General features: G+C 42.5%; 1 protein-coding gene across 1 annotated transcript in view; it reads left to right on the top strand.

Moving 5' to 3' along the window:
* The window catches only part of TIM13 (translocase of the inner mitochondrial membrane 13), a 34329-nt gene extending 24421 nt beyond the window's left edge, over positions 1 to 9908 (top strand). Inside the window, exon 2 of the mRNA XM_086492403.1 lies at positions 9546 to 9908. Within this exon, the coding sequence (XP_086348529.1) occupies positions 9546 to 9698 (153 nt within the window). The 3' untranslated portion in view covers positions 9699 to 9908. The remainder of the gene's footprint in view (positions 1 to 9545) is intronic.
* Positions 9909 to 17425: the final 7517 nt, after the last annotated feature.

Genomic DNA, 17425 nt, shown 5'->3' on the forward strand with positions numbered 1-17425 from the left:
AACTTATAAGGTTTTATTGAGTTTTTGGGCAGATTCAGACTATTTTTAAAATCGCCAGCCGCCCACTTCATAAGTGGGCAGCCATCTGATAAATAAGGCAACAGATCAGCCAGCGTTTTCTCTCTCTTTTTCTGGCAGAACAGCGAAAATAAAAAAAAAATTGGGAAAAAAAAATTTATGGAAAAAAAAAACGGCCGCGATCTCTACGCGAGCAGCTATTGGTGTCCATGGCCAGCAGCTATAAAAGCATCACATGTCCTCACTCAGGGAGGAGGATCAGTTTTTGCAAGAAGGAGATGCTGCTGCAGAGTTCACCCGCAAAGAAGACGTTTGCCGGTGATGCCCATGACTGTCCCAAGTGTACCCGATGTCGCCAAGACCCAATGTGCGAGTTCCCTCGCGAAGAAGTGCCTACGGAGCATGTTTCCATCGCGACAAGATGCTGTTTTTCTCTGTTTTCAGCCCATAAACGTTGTAGATGGGGCTGATTTACGAGAAGGAACCCGAGAAAACACCTCTTTTGTGTGTAGGATTGGAAGAGAGGATTTTCTATGTAGAGATCTCTTCCGGGGAATTGCTTTTCGAGAACCGAGTTGGGTTTCGAGCGTCGAGACTTTGAAGGTAACGGATTTCATGTTATGATCTCTGAGTATTTGATTGTAGGTGTACTTCCTCTTCGTGAGGGAGTAGGAGCAGAGGAAGGCATGAGCCTCTGCAAGAGAAAAGCGCTCTAAGGAACTAGAGCTAGATCAGCCCAAGGGTTTCGTACCCGAGTTTGGGAAGTAAATCCACGGATTGGAGAGAGGTAGTCTTTCAAGTTGTGATCCGGAAGTTGGGATTCCCAAGTAAGGACTTCGTGTCCGGGAAAGCAGAGTTGTTCTGCGGGAAGAGGACTCTGGAAACAGAGTTGGAAAAGAGAGTTGTAGGGATGTCATGCCCTGAGTCTGGAAGGTGAGATCCAAAGGCGAGGACCTTGGTTCTCAAGGATTTGGAATAAGGAACGGAAGTTCCTTGGAATAGGGTTTGCCCTAGGAATCGGAAGCCGAGGCTTTCGGGAACCATCAAGTCTTATTCTAGAATGAACGTGGTAATACGTTCGGTTCAAGTGCTTGTATAGACTTCTCCTCAATAATAAAGATACTATTACGGGGGGGGGGGGGACCAGCCCATCTTCTCGTCCCGAGTACTGTGTCGATCTTCTCACTCTCTCTCTCTCTCTCTCTCTCTCTCTCTCTATATTTATTTCTCTCTATATCCTTTGGCTTCAATATTAAGTGATAAATTCTATTTATCTGAGTATATTTTATATTGTTATGCGCTCCCGAGTATACTGTGTTGAAAAAATGATGCACGTCCCTGATTGACAGATGAACAGAAAGACGAATACCTTAAAGGCAGTAAAGTGCTTTGACTGTGGAGAACAAGGACATAAATCTACGCGGTGTCCCAAAAAGGCACAAGAATGAGAATGATGACAGATTGAAATAGAACTCGGCGAGAAGATACTTGCTCTAAAACAGAAACTGGATAGAAAATTGAAAAAGATACTGATGTGTTGACATTATTTTGCTTTATGATTTTATGAATGAATAACTTTGAAATAGGAATTTTTGAAGATGACTCTGGTTTATGTATGAAATTAATGTGCTTGGAAGATCGTGATATTTGTGAATAGATAACAAATGAAATCAAGAATGAGATGATGACGAATGAATGCAATTCGGAGCAAAGACAGCTCTTGAATGAACTCTATAGCGATAACAATCATGAACTTTGAATCATGATGATGACTGATGATGAATGACATGATTGGATATGGTGGTGAGCGCATCAAGAGTTCCCGAGGGATGAGATGGCTACACAGCGATAAGATAACTAGACTGAATGATTGAAACACTCTGTTCAGTATGAGTTCAGTGTTTGATTGATGAATTGGAATTCTCGGAAATGATTTGATTTTTGATTACTCACACATGTGATTGTGTTTGAGTGCAGGATTGAAAGATGGAATGATTGACAAAATGATTGCAGCATTTTGGTCTTGAGAAATCTATGGACATGATTGCAATAAGAGTTAGTTAATCCGACATCAATGAGGTCCGGTGTGGATCTAGATGCGATTACTAAACACGTTGCCAGGAATCATGGTGCTAGATCGGAATGGATTTTATGTGATATGACTTGAATGTGATGTGATGTGACTGTCGTCTTTGTACAAGTGTTGGATTTGCAACAATACGGATCTCCGTCTTTTACGTTGACATGCCACGTGGCAGGTTGTACGGATTTCGGCAATTTCTGTTGGTTGCTTTTGGCCCAACGCTTTTGAGTTTGCAGCTTTTCATGTACTTGCTTTTGATTTTGAAGCCAAGGGCCTTTAAATAAAAACCCAAGGCCCCTCTTTCACTCAGTGTGCTGACGAGCATCTGAGCAGAGAGGGCCGCGGGAGTTGTAACTTTGCTCAAGCATTAATATAAAAATAAATAACCGAAAGGGGCGCCAGAGTTTGGTACCTTTGGGCACGGAACTACACCGGGCCGTGTCGACTCTGTTTTAAAAGTGTGAAAATTGTGAAGTATTTTAAGTGATTCTCTGTATCGTGCCCGATTTTTGACTTGGGGCGTCCGAGTCTGTTACAGACTGGCGGCCAAAATCAGCGAGAGCAGCCATAGAGAGACATCACATGCTTCCTTTTATTTCAGCCATTGTTGGTTTCTTTTTTAAAAGCCTTGGTTTTATTTAAAGAGGGCTGCCCACTTATTAAGTGGGCGGGCTGTCACGTTTCTTTTAAATGTGAACATGGACAAAACTCAGTAAAATTGAGTGAGCTGAAAATTGATGCTATACAATCACATTCAAGGCGTCCCTGAATATAGTTCTCAGGCACAGATGGAATGCAAACATAGATTCCTTGCGGGAAAGCATCTGCTTTCCAGGAAAACACTCCAAAAATATTCCGCTTTTTAGAAAAAGCTTCTCAGAACCCATCTTTATGTGTATTCCTTGTTTCAGTTCAGATTTCTTGCTAGACCCATAGAATATTCCCTTTCCGATGCTCCCGTCACCCATCACGTGATGCATCAAAAATATCTGTTTCCCGGTCTCTCCTACCGAACTAACAATACAACCCCTTCGCGATGCTTAATGTCACCCATCATTTGACACATCAAAGTTGTCCGTTCCATATGGCTTTTAATAATTCCATTAAGTGCACACATTTAAATATCCTAATTTCAATAAAAAAAATTAGTGAGAAAAATAAGAAAATAGTTCATTTAGCAACAATCTCTCTCTATTTTGCTCTTTATTGTGCTTAAGCCTTAAAATTATAGGTTTGTTCTCTCCTACCACCTAGATAGTATCAAGAGCCGGTTGGCCTGAGGCACCAGGTGCCTCATGTGCGTGCCTCATCACCTCCGTCCCTTGAGATATATGTAGCAGCTATGGTAGATTCTCCCCCTCCTCGGCCTTGTCTAGTTCCATGTCTAGTAGTTTGTCTGCCTTGTGCATGTGGTCGATGCTAAGAAGTGTCAACGAGCTTAATGTCATAAGCTCGTGAGGGGGGCATGTGTAATCTTGCAATCAATACTTTAACCCTCTATGAGGCATTTGTAACATCTCTACCTCCTTGTGTTAGGTGCAGCGGAAGTGTTTAAGGATTTAGCTTGGATCTAGTACTCCGCACAAACACAAGGTTACTTACTTGAAAAGAGAAACTGAACTGAAGACAATGAAGAAGAGCGAGAGGCAGAGAGAGAGAGAGAGAAAAGAGAGACGACATTGCATGTCTGGTCCCAACCACTCTCAAGGGCCCCCTTGCTTTGTTGCTAGTGCAAATACTTGCTTTATTAACTTGCACAATGTTGTTACAATGATCCTAGATGCTGATTTGCTGATGGGTACTTGATGATGTAGATACTTGGTGCTGCTAAGATGCTGATGGGTACTACGGTAGGTACTTGGTACTGCGGCTAAGGCTGAATGCTGAAAACTCTACTTCTTCTGCTTCTTCCCTTCTGAGGAGAAACCCCTAGGTCACATATACACACAATAAATTATGGGTTGTGCAGTCATAAAATCAGCCCACGACCTTGATGAAAAAGGCTAAAAAGTCACTTATTAATAAAATGACTTAAGAAACTGTTCCGATGCCTACATGTTGAAATGGTTGTATTGTGCAAGAGAGGGTATGCAATTATGACTGACTTGCTTGGACATGCTCGTCCTGCTAGAGGCTCACAAAGTGCAAGGCTAGGTCCCAAGCTAGACTATGGCTGATGCTAGACTGGAGCAGAAGCTTGTCCAGGTGGCGCAAGTGCAATGCGCACATGACACTTCGTTTCTCATTGTTGTGTACACCTTATCATCGATCGATGTGTGTTGCAATGCCTTGGGATCAACCTATCATCAACAAAATAGAGGTAATGAGGAGTTGGGACAAAAGACTAAATGCTATAGCTGATAGTGATTGATCAAACTTTGAAAGAGAAATGAGTACAACTTGCACATGATCATCTAACTTTTTACAGCTACGCATAGCCATAGAGGCACTACATGTTGTCGGAAAATATAAATTGGAACTAAACTTTAACACAACGGGAAAAAATCTTCAAACAAATCACACTTGAATTGGAAGAGATCTTCACACTTGAGACACGGAGTGGTGTAGTTGTTAGGTGCAGCAGAAGTGTTGATGGTGATAGCGGAAGTGTTCACATGAATTGAAAGTGACTTAAAACAAAGAAATGGCAATTGTCGAGATATGGGTAGTTTGTTCATGATTGTCCCTTGGAATAAAGTTGCAGGAGGCCTCGGTCTGCAGGAATAGTGTGTGTCGGGTTGTTAGAAGAATGCCATCATGAGCATCCGTTGCCTTTTATAAAATTGAATTGTAGACCACACTACGACCAAGAATCCCCATTCGTGAACTGTGAACACATCACATCTAGACTTTCCAAACAATGAACTATGAAACACATCTTGTCCATAATCAGGCCAACAACAATGGATTGGTGCACTCATCCATAGTGCTTTAGATACGTCTGATTGGTTCCTTGCTAGATGCATGTGCCTTGAACTTCAACCCACGGGTTCAAACACCGATGACTTGAACTCCAACACATGGGTGCAAATCATTTGTAGGGAGCTTCATTTTGCCCCTCTTTGGCTAAAGTTAGTTGCGGCAACGGCCACTTGACTAGAAATCTAGCGTCGTGGTCACACCACATGTACCATGCCGATTTGTAAGGTGCAGCGGAATGAATGTTTGAACTTTGCTCAAGATGAGTGCTCCGAATTGTGCTTAAGGGTTCCTTTTACTTACGGAAGGGAGAGCCTTCCGTTCCTTTAGTGAGAGAGTGCAATGGACACAAACAAGTGAATGGACACTGTGAATGGAAGTGTATGAGACTGAGAGATAGAGAGAGAAGAGAATACGACACCATAGACGTTGTAAAACCCTCCTCCGAAGGCCCCACTCTCTATGGCGAGAGCGGTCTACTTATTGATTGCACAAATCTCTACAATGCTTGGACTTGCCGACGATGTCGACGACGATGAGGACGACGACGAGACGGGCTGAAATCTGAAAACGCTAAGGGCTGAAATCTGCAAATCTTTATCTGCTGAATTGTGACCTATGTCGGTGACAATGTCGATGGCGACGATACGACGACGATGCGCTGAAAACGCAGATGCTGAAATCTGCGTTTTCCGGCTGAATCTGTAAACCTTGCGGAAATTGACCGTGCGGTGAGGAACTGCTGTGGGAAGGTGAGATCTGCGAGGTTCGGGACTTGATCTACGAGTGCTAAGGCTGAAAACTGAAAACGCTGGTCCTATGGCTGATTTTGTCGCGATGATCTGCAAAAATGATGAGGTTGATCTGCAAACCAAAAACGCTAGGGCTGAAAACTGACCTTGCGGGGAAATCTGCTAACGCTAGGAAATCTGCTGTGTTGCTGTGGGAATATGCTAACGCTAGGGCTGATCTATTGTCTACTGTCGCCGGGAATCTGCAAATGCAAAAACGCTAGGCCTTTTGTTGAGAGAAAACGCCAGAGTTGTTGCGGGGGTTGGTCTTGCTGGGAAGTTGCTTGTTGAGCAAGGTGCTCCTGTTGCCTCTTCTGCCAATTAGTGCTATCCTAGGTTTGCTTATATATAAACTTACTCAATTTGCCCTACCTACTTTCCAACAAAAGTCACTTAAAAATAATAAGTGAAAATGTCAAAAATAGGGAAAATAGGCTAAATGCACTGGAAAATTTCCTTGAAGGATTCTGATGGGAATGCTTATGATCATGCTGTGTGCAACCAGAGGATATGCATCTACACTAAGTGACTGGGCATGCACGGTCTACGAATAGACTCACAAAAGTGTCAGATCACTTCTAATCTAGACTGACTGGACTGACTGAACCCTTGTCGTGTTGTAGCTTGTCCACGGTCACATAGGGTTGGATGTGTCACGTGACATGATTTCCTCTGTCAAATCTTTATCACTGCTATCTTTCTCCAGCTTGCCCTTGCCTTTGTCCTCTTGTGAGTTCATGCTTTTGCCTTTGGCTTTGCATTCCCAAGCCAAACAAAGCTTCTTTTTGCATCGCAATGATAACAGTCTCGCTCCTCGTGGATACCGAGGCAGCTAATTGAGTACTGATTCTGCAATCCTTGTCAAGCTTGCCTTTGCCTCTGTCCTCTAGCGAACTCGCACTTTTGCTTTTGGCTTCACAATCTCGAGCCAAACAAAGTGGCGACTTCCTTGAGAACTGAGATCGAGCATAAGCCACTAACTGGATGATGGTCCATGCGCTATGTGTAGCCATTCTTAAAAAATAGGGCTTTCTTCTCGTACTCGAAAAGCCTTCAAAAAAATCCCCCAAGCTGCTTCAAATTGCTTCCAACCCCGATACTCTTCTCGATTGCTATAATGCCGATGTTCCCCTTTGCTTCTCAAGACGCCACCGTTGGTGGAGCCAAGTCTCATAGCCGGCGTCTCAAAACGCTTTTAGATAGGTTGCCTGTGGTGCTCCTTGTGCCTAGCGTTTCAAAATGCTCCGACGGACCACCTTGCTATCGTTGCCAACATCTTGGAACACTGTCACCACAATTGTCCCTTTGTCTCCGTCGCCATAACTGTCCCTTTGCCTTCATTTTAGAATGCCAGCATCCAATGCTGAAGGCCCAAAATGCCGGTCACAAGCACCCTAGTGCAAAACGCTGTCTTTAGGGGCCCTCTTTGCATCGCCTTTCAAAACTAAGCCAAAGGAGCAAAGAACTGTGCAGATCAAAACGCCACAAAAACTGTCGGTGCACTTAGCCTCTTCATCATCTCCTCTTCTTCAACAACACTGATTCTCTCCCTTGCGATCAACGAACCAAGTGCTCTAATACCATGTCAAGTCGACGATTTGGAAACATAGAGCAATGGAGAGAATACACGAGAGAGAAAGAGAGAGAAACTGCTGAATCAACCAACCTTGGCAATGAATTGATGTTTATACAATGGGGACTAGGTGTACTTATATAGTCACCTTAGCAAATTACCCTACTGAGAGCTTGACAAATAAGTAAAACAAATACCTAAAGTTAAAATAAATATTGGGATTACATTGGTCCGTGGTAGATTGTACGAACCTCCGCAATTCGTGCTACTGACGTGGTAGATGTACGGATTTCTTATTTTTGCGTTGGTTGCTTTTGGGAGGCCAGATGCTTTTATGACTTGAAGCTTTTCATGCAATTGCTTTTGAGAGGCCAAGGCCCTTAAAATATTACATGAGGGCCTCTTCTTTGGCAATCTCTTGCAGGAGCGGAAGTAGAGCAAGAGCCCCAGGCTGTTGTACTGAGTTCAAGCAATATAAAGAAATACCGAAAGGGCGCCAGGGTTTGGGGCCAGTGCTCTCTTGGGGTGGAACTCCGCGTCTGGTGTGTCATGTATAACTTTGAGTTCAACGTTATTTGAATTGCTTAAAGTTGTTCAATCTGTTCTTTTTCACTGACACGTGATGCTCGTGCCGTTACAGCTCGTCCATTGGAACTTGATTATGCGACTCTGGTTCATGCGGAAAGGCTTATGAGACAGTGGACGACTCGGAGCCCCGTCCTAGGAGGGATCTTAACAACAGGCACACCTGCCTTCAAGATGACGAGTATCAAAAATCGTGTGTCGATTGGGATGCTTGTAACGCGAAGACAATGTCGGCCATTGTCACAAAGTGATGACGTGGGATGTCCAGTGGGCCCAAGGGACACAAGAACATTAAAACAAAACAATGACCCAATTTATGTGGACCGAACATCCTCGCGAATTGCGTCGGCTGCTGACGTGGCATCTGTACGGATTTCCGCGATTTACATTGGTAGCTTTTGGCGCTAGGGAATTGAGACTAGATGCTTTTGGGCCTGTAGGTTTTCATGTAACTGCTTTTAGAAGGCCATGGCCCTATAAATTTATTACCAGGGCCTCTCTCCCTCAGATTAGCTTGGGAGCACTGAGCAGAGAGAGGACCCACGGACATTGTACTTTGCTAAGAATTAATATAAAAAGAAAATTGAAAAGGGCGCCAGACTTTGGGGCCAATATCTTTGGGCACAGAATTACGTCGGGTCGTGTCGTCTCTCTCGGTTGTGATTAAGTTTATTAAGTGGTTTTCAGTTTCTCTCACGTGTCGTGCCAGATTCTCGACTTGGAGTGTCCAAGTTTGTTATAGCCATCACGGATTCTCTTACAAAGGAAATTTCTCCAGCCATTCAGACCTTGAAGATGCCAACGATATGTGGTTCAAGCTCGTTGGAATGTTTGATCAAGATTCTACAATTCGAGCAATCACCCTTCTTGGAACAGATGCTCAAGATGGCATTCTTCTAAGGTACAAAGTAGAGGGTAGCAAATCCGAGGTGTATCCAGCAAGGAGCTGTTTCTGGGTGTCCATGGTAGCTTCTTCATCACTTGGTTGCACTATTTATGTCTTCTATGAGTTGCATAGAAGGTGTTTAAGTTATGGCATCTCAAGTGAACTGCCCAATGCGATCCCATTATTTATTTTGGCTTTTATTTTACTTATTTGTCAAAGTTTGGGTAGGGCAATTTACTTAAATGGGTATATATGCAACCCATTGCCCCCATTGTATTTATCTTCAGTTATTCATTGCCAAGGTCGATTGGTTCAGGAGACACCCCCCCCCCCCCCCCCCCCCCCCCCGCCCCCCCCCTCGCTCTCTCTGTCTCTCTCGCTTACCTTCTACGCTTCCGCATCGTCGACTTTGACAGAAGTGCCCATCTTTCAGAGGCTGCTGTCATCCTCTCTCCACTGAGCTTGCAAGGGCAATTCTTGCTCTCTTTAGGAGAGGTTTTTCCCCCTGGCTTTCAGTTTCCACAGTTTGCCCATCTGGCTAGTTTTTTCAGTTTCCATTTTGTTGCCTTGGGGCCTGCTTTGTAAATATGGATGTACTGGGACAGTTTGATTTTTGGGGTAAGCAGCTGTCTGTGAGTTTTTTAGGGAAAATGATTGCTATGTTGGGTGTATTTTGATTTGTTTTTGCAGACAGTACGAGACAAATGTTTCACTAAATGTGTAACAAAGCCCAGCAGCAGTTTGAGTGGGAGTGAAAGCAGTTGCATATCGCGGTGTGTAGATCGGTATATTGAAGCCACAGGGATTGTCAGTCGTGCAGTTGTTAGCTCAATTCCCCGCTAATTTATGTTTCTGAGTTGTTAAAATCATACACACCTTGTCGCATTAATAGAAAAGCCTCTTAGATGTCCAGTTTTATTTGTGTGGACAAATAACAGCTCAACGATTTTTTGTTCATTTTGTTGAACTGCTCGTACACCATAGTCATTTTTGTACAATCCAAGCAACTCGGACAGTCTTGACTATCATAAAGGGTTTTACATCATTCAACCATCTGTTGTCTTACTGCAGAGATGCTGGTTGTGCAAAAGTGTGTTCTTTTCTGATGTAGTTGGGGTAGATCATTTTATTGCATGGATGATCCTTTTGGAACAACCTTATATAATGGTTGTCTGAAAAGATTGCGAGGGTCAGCGGTTTGAGGAGGCGATGGAGTTTTCTCTCCACAATTCTCGTGGATTTTGAAAAGTCGAATGTTTTTTCCATACGCCGTGATTTATGTACCGTTCGTTTCTGTTAAGAGTAAAAACTGTCAAGTTTTCTACATTTTGCCTTACCTATCTGAAAATTGTCTTTTGGGAGGTCATGATGAGACCCCACCTTGTTCTTTTCATACATATCTTTTGAACGTAGGCTATAACTCTGTGTGCTCTGACATGCCCTCACTTTCTTTGTGTTGTAGTCGCCTTCTTATTTGTGAGTGACTACTCTTGTACCACTTAAACTAGTTCCTACATTGTGTGCCACTCAATGTGCTGTTGGGCTACTCGTAGGAGAGATCCCAGTGGTATTTTTGTTACTGAGTTCTGGTAACAAAATGTTTGTCAACACAGTTGTGGAATCATGGAAATGGGTTCTCCTTTTGGGCTATGGTTTCTATTTCTTAATTCATGAAAGTTGATATCTCTTCTTGCATTAAGTGGTGATATTGTCCCCCCTGTCATCATGGTTTACGAGAGTAACAATCAGACCTGCAACGGGCCTTTTGCAGCTTTATGGACCAACTAATCTACGTGACCATCTCTACTGCAGCCGGTGGAATTGCATGTGCGCAGGGTTGCTAAGCCGTTTGCAGCATGGACACTAACATCTGCTTTGCTGAACCATTGCACCCACTGCCAGAAGACTTGCCCACCCCCCTCACCTACAACCACCTCGCACCCTTTGATGCACACAAAAAAGTACTAACCCTAGCAAGTGGAGATGTCATTCCTTATATAGAAGCTTTTTACAGGTTGTGAACCCTCCCTAGATTTCTCTGGGCTCCTCTTTTGTAGCATGCATGACTTGGGCAGGCAACAATTTCCAAAACAAAGGATCATTCCAACATAGAATCAAAATATGGTGTTTTTTATTTTCTACCTTCCATGACCAGTCATCTCTCTCTTATTTCTTATGTAAGTTAGCCCTAAGAATATTCCTCTCTTATGCATGTAGACATATTTTAATTTTCCCAACTCCTAAGGATTCTAGTAGTTTATTATTTCTTCTCAATATAATGCAAAGGGAATGTGACATAGTAGAATATCTCTATGATGGTTCAGACGGTAGGTGGATATTTAACATATGGTAGGTGGATATTTAACATATGAAACGCTAGTGAATATGTAAGAGAATGGATATTAAAGTTGATGTATTATTGATGCCCTTTAGAGTTTAACTCTAGTTCAATACCAAAAAGAGTCCTTTTGCACGAATTTAAATGAAATGGTACATGAAATCTATAAAAGATCTCAAGAAATGCTTTTAAAAACATCGAGCATAAAATTTACAATCCCTTGCTTTTGTATAGAAACCTCAAAAGTCATTACACTCATGAAAAGCACCTATGCAAAATCGTAGATAATGTTTCAGTAAAACTTGTACCCTAGTCTACGTGGAAAATGAGCTTGGTAATTACTTATATATGTGTCACAATTTTGTGGCTCTCGTGTTGATTAGAATTAAATATAGGAAGTTGTGGGTCCAGTATACGTGAATTTAATTAACGATCACATAAAACATTTAGTTTATCTAAATTTGTATCGTTTTATGTAACATATATACTAGATCTACCACTTTATTACATAAGGTGATATTATTGGATGGTTGTGCAAGCTTCATTATGACATCCAAATATTGCACATGTTGAAATTCTCTTTTTCTATTTATAAGAGATTAGCCTTAAAATAAAGTCAACTTTTGGATTTGTTCATTCATTTGTATACAAATACTTCATGTGGACACAATTGTAGAATCTTATGCACACTTTCATTGATTTTTCATAGTAGTGGTTGTTTTACAAGAAATTACACATCATAAATTTTCTTAAATGGCTTAAATTACAAGATACTTGTGAGTTTGAAACCTTGAAAAATGCTGAGTTGATGGTTGTTGCCTATAGAGATATTATAGACCTTAAGTTTTGTCCCATACCTTCTCATGTTAATGGAAGCTTTGCATTTTCAAGATTTGGTCTTCTTAATTATGACAAAAAATTGGTCTCGAAATTAAGTTATGAAGCTTGACTTCTTGCTATAACTAGGTTTTTTTCTATACATAAATCTTGAATTTTATCCAGAATCTTATTTTGATGAGAAGTTATATTCAATTTATGAAAATTTTGTTAAAATTGCACTAAATATTTAGGATTTTTTTCATCTTAAATCTTATCACCATAATATATTATCGTATTAATTTTGGCAAGATTAAAAATTTGGCTATGTTCTTCACCTCATAACTGACCTAAGACATGAACATGGATAATCTATAAACCTTGTTTCACCAAATAATTGACAACTTGTTGAAAAAATAGACACTTTAGTGTCTTATGACACTTGACGGTCCAATTACAGAACTAGTGTTAATCCATTGCCATTCGACATGGAAAGATTCAGAGGAATTTTTTTAGAGAGACTCCGTGCTTGGATGAATGGGTGACATCAAGGCTTGGTGGGAGAACTATGGTTGACTAGGATATTTGAGGGTGCACTTGTTGATAATTGATTTTTGTGAGAAAGATATGAAATCACGGATGCTATACTCAATAAAAGATAGGATTGTTCCTCTTTTGGTTTATCCTATGATGGTGGGTTAAACTTTGCATTCAGTTTGGACTATTTACTCTAAAGCTATAAAGGTTTCATAAGTTTTGATAGAGGTTGTCTTTCTAAAGTCGGAGATTTAAAAGCCATGCATATGGTAGAAGAAGACTACCTTACCTTTTTAAAGTTAGAAGATAAAAAAGGTACACATGGTAGAAACCGTAGGTCTCTTTTACTCGATCTGGCTTTTAACCTCCATGATTGATTTATCAAAGTAACAACGAATTTTGGTTTGAAGAGGTGGTCTTGGTGGCAACGCTTCCTTAATGCGTTCACATACTTGACTCTGCCAATTAAGCTCACCAACCGTCAGTAGGATTGAGTTGTTTGATCTTTCTTATAGATTCTAGGTGGCTCTTGGATTTGTTGATGAAAGACACCTTGTACCGAGGTGATTTTGTCTTACACTTGTTGATTGGCTTTCACAATTACTAAACAGTTGGGCTTTTACACCTTTCAAACATGGTGATGCTGTGGAAGTTGGGATACACTTTGGTAAGAGGGAGTAATCAAGGCTAAATTGCCCTATAGTCAATCATAGTGTTTGTATGGTAACTAATCTTGGTAAGATCATGGTGACATGGATGCCATTCATGGGTTCGTGAACACATGCAAAACACATTGAAAGCTAACAAAATGTTCTCTTGTTTGTATGTATAAAGGTAAACATCTTCCTATGGTTTATGCTTGGATTTCTTGCTATAAGTACAAGAAGATATCTTCTACTATAACTTCAATGTGAATGAATTACTACAATCTATAATAAAATAGAATTGTGTACACGTTATGCTTTTGTCCTCAGTCAAACATTTTCTTTGAACAATATTTGTTCACTTATGTTGTCTTACATTTATGACGATACACATTAGTTTAAGATACAATGAAAACAAAAAATTTATTTAATTTACATGAGACCTTGACCAATATATCTCTTTTTAACATACATTTAAGATACAATGAAAATTTCATAACTTTCTAGCGTAAGTGAGATCTTGATTGATATACCAATTTCACTAGAGTGGTGTTTCCATCCTCACTATCATCATGCCTTTTAAGTTCAACATTTTGAAAAAGGTAAGACATAACTATGTATTAGGGTTGCAAGAAAACAGACACAGCTTGGAGAAGACGAAGGAAGCTCAAGGCACACAATAGAGAGTGTATTACTTAGTGTGCAATGGAAAGATAGATAGCCCTCGAGTGATGGGCATATATACAATGCACGGGATGTATATGGTGACAAATCCCCCCGGAGTGATGCGGCGAAGGAGAGCTGGCACATGAATAAAGGGAAGTGCCATGCCCTGAGGACACGATCAATCCACAAAGGGGAGTAAGCCCAAAGCTTTGCAGAAAGCTTCGAGATTCTCACGAGACAATGTCTTTGTGAAAAGATCTGCAAGGTTGTCCTGTGTTGGCACATAAGCCAAGCTGATCTCTCTTGCTGAGAGCCTCTCCATGACAAAGTGGTAATGCACCTCATTAGGAAAAATATGGACTCTCCTTGGGCCTTTTTGATTAGTGAAGGCTTAAGGGAGAACCAATGAGAGGGCTCTTGGGATATCACCTAAAGGGGGAGGAATGGTAGGGGTGCAGCCTAATTGTCTCCCTCTTCAATGCTTGGTTCTTAGAGAGAGGTGGGAGGGAAGCTAGGGGGGGGGGGGGGGGGGGGGAAGGGGGGGTCATAAAAGAGGGAGGCCCCCCCCAAAAGAACAAATGCGTAGGGTTAAAAACCCTAAAAAATGAATTTTTTTTTTAAAGTGTTAAAATTGACTCATTTGCTTCCAAGACTGTCCCAAAACATAAACTAACTTCAAAAAGTCAATTTCCCCCCCCCCCCAAAAATTCACTTTTCTCTCCCTCCCTCACTACTTTTCTCTCCCACACTCTCCCTCTTCTCCTTCCTCCCATTCTCTCTCTACAGTCAAGGCAGCCATAGCCAAAAGATTTCCACCACTCTCTTCCTCTCTCCATAGCTCCCCCTCTTTCACACCTCCATCAACCCTCTACAGTCCCACATCCCATAGCCCACAGCTCCACTATCCTCTCTACCTCTCACTCCTCCCCTCTTTCTCTATCTCCACTGTCAAAGCCACCATAGGCAGCTCACATCACCCTCCCCTCAGCTCCTCATTCTCTCGCCACAGTAACCACACACAATAGCCCACAGCCTTGCCCACTTCTCTCCCTCACCTTCCTCCCACCCATTTCCAATCCCTTCCTAAGCCCAACTTCCCAAGCATGTCCATCGCTAACACGCATAGACGGCCCAAACCAGAGATACAGGAGATTGTGTTGCACAACACAAAAAATTTAGAGGGGGGATGGATCCCACAGGTATACATGCAACCGTTCAGTGCTGAACCTCATCGCATACGATGTCAAGGTGTATTGGAACGCCATTGGAAGGGAAGACTATTGGCATTCAAAGAAACCAAGTCCGGAATGGTGGCCATCGTGCAACACGTGTACGGTGCAACTGAGATCCACCTAAAGAGAGCTTCAACTCAATTTGCACCTCATTGTAAGTCCTCATGGTTTAGCTATCCCATGCATATATCATGTTTACGTGCATGCAATAATTATGTTTGACTAAGGCCATTTGTAAAGATGTTTTTTGCATCCAGCTTAGTTGAGGAGCAGCCACTTAAGTGCCTCTCAGGCACATTCATTGTTGTGCATGCTCACATTGGGGAGCTTATGTTTCCTAATGTCTCGTCGAAAAAACTTACCGAGCAGCGAATATTCATGTACTCCCAGAAGTACGTGGTGCCGAAGCCAAAGCTATGGTAGGTTAGAAGCCGTGGAGACACCCTCATTGCAGAGTGCAGAATGGCCAACTCCAGACCATTGGGCCTTGCTTTCTTTCAAGGGCCCCTAAAGTTTGGTAAGGCAACCATATCGGTGGGTCTCAGTTGGCATTGTCCCATTCATTTGTTTGTGCATGCATTCCGCTCTCTGCCGATTGTAGAAACACCGACAATGTTTGTTTGCAAAGAAGTTGACATAGATGCAATGGACACCATTCTAGGTGTCAATTGGGGCGATGTTGACGGTTTGCATGATGGTGACCATTACAAGTGCAATGTGTCTCCCACACAGCTTTGCCTTCGATATTTGAAGGCAAGGTGCACCTTGTATGCACGGTTTAGCTACGAAAGGTGGATGCACAAACGTGGCAAAATGGATACCCTTGCAGCTGACAGTCGAAGAGGTTGAATCCTTTGAAATTCGTGTCCGCATGCCCAATAATGAGGTGGAGGTGGTTGCAGTGAATCCGCATTGGACTCTTGCCAATCTTCGGGAACACTTTGTCATAATGGGATTCGAGGATGTCGGCAATGCAAGTTTCAAAATGGAACAACGCAATGTCTGCTTTGTGCTTGATTAGCTACCTTTTCTTAATTTTTGTGGGTATTTGTATTTTGATTGCCCATTTTTTGGTTGTGGAGATTGGAAGGCGGATGGAGGCCACTATGCTTGTTTACAAAGATTGGGCTACAGAAGAAGTCATCTTGTCTAAGTGAATTGGCTTGTAACTTTAATCGTTTATATATTGGATATTTTATTAAAGATTTTGATTTTTTTAAAGGTAATGTACTTGATTTTGTACTTGAGTTTTAAGGTGTTGTGTAAATTTATTTTTAAAAACGCATATTTTTAATTTTTTTCGAGATGGAATATATCTATATAAGGGGGACCACCTCCTCATTTCACCATTTTCATCCCAGCATTGCAGAGAGACCTAGCATACCCAATCACGCAAAGAGAAGACATGGCTGCTACTAGTGCTTTAGATGCATTCCTTACTCAGGCTGGGCATGCAAATCGCCCTGAGCTTCAAGCATTTTTCACAACCCAACCCGATTTGGAAACCACCTTGACCCTCCACTCTCAATCTCTTGAGCACATTACTTCACACATTTCCACGTGCATGGGGAGATTCATTGTTGAGTTACCAAACCGGCAAGGGAAATGGGTCCCTGAGGGCCTTCTGCACCACATCTACCAAGGGGACAGGCCATTTCATCAGCGGTTTGCACGCTTTGCCACCATAGCACAACCCGCCGGACAATATGTGCGGCTTGAAGCTGATGATGTGCAAGCAATGCGTAAGGGAAGGATCGGAAACAATTTTTTCTCTATCCAGGCTATAATGATCTTCCTCCTTCACGAGTGCCCAGCAGGCCCTGACGTAGTGCTACCACACTTGCAGATCGGCGGGGTACTGGCTGATGCGAAGGACCCCAAGCCCGCGGCCATTGACACATCCCGCAGAGGAGAGGACGCTTGCCTTGACCTACCCTGTAGGGATTCAAGGCCTCTTGGAGGACGCACTCGGGATGCCATCCCTGAGGTAGAGATTACCCGTTTCTCCTCCATTGTGGTGGGTGGAGAGGAGTTTGTGTTTATGCACGATCTGGAGAAATCCTTTGAGCTTCGCATGGATGAGGTTTCGCCATCCTCGATGCCCATGGCAAGTTTGAGGTTGATACCACCACCTCCCATGACGATGATCTCCTACTGCCCATGGGGAATACTTTGGCGGACACAGTGGCGATCGCACAAGCTGAGGTGGCAGCGGCCGAGCAGGCCAAGGTCTCTGAGGAGGAGTTTGTGGCCGTGCAAGCCATGTGTTTGGCTAAACGCGCAAGAGTGGACTCACCATCACCTACTACAACACCTGTTTTGCTTGATCCAAAGGGG

The sequence above is a fragment of the Adiantum capillus-veneris genome, chromosome 20 (genome assembly GCF_014529385.1).
Source record: "Adiantum capillus-veneris isolate H3 chromosome 20, ASM1452938v2, whole genome shotgun sequence".
Taxonomy (NCBI): Eukaryota; Viridiplantae; Streptophyta; class Polypodiopsida; order Polypodiales; family Pteridaceae; genus Adiantum; species Adiantum capillus-veneris.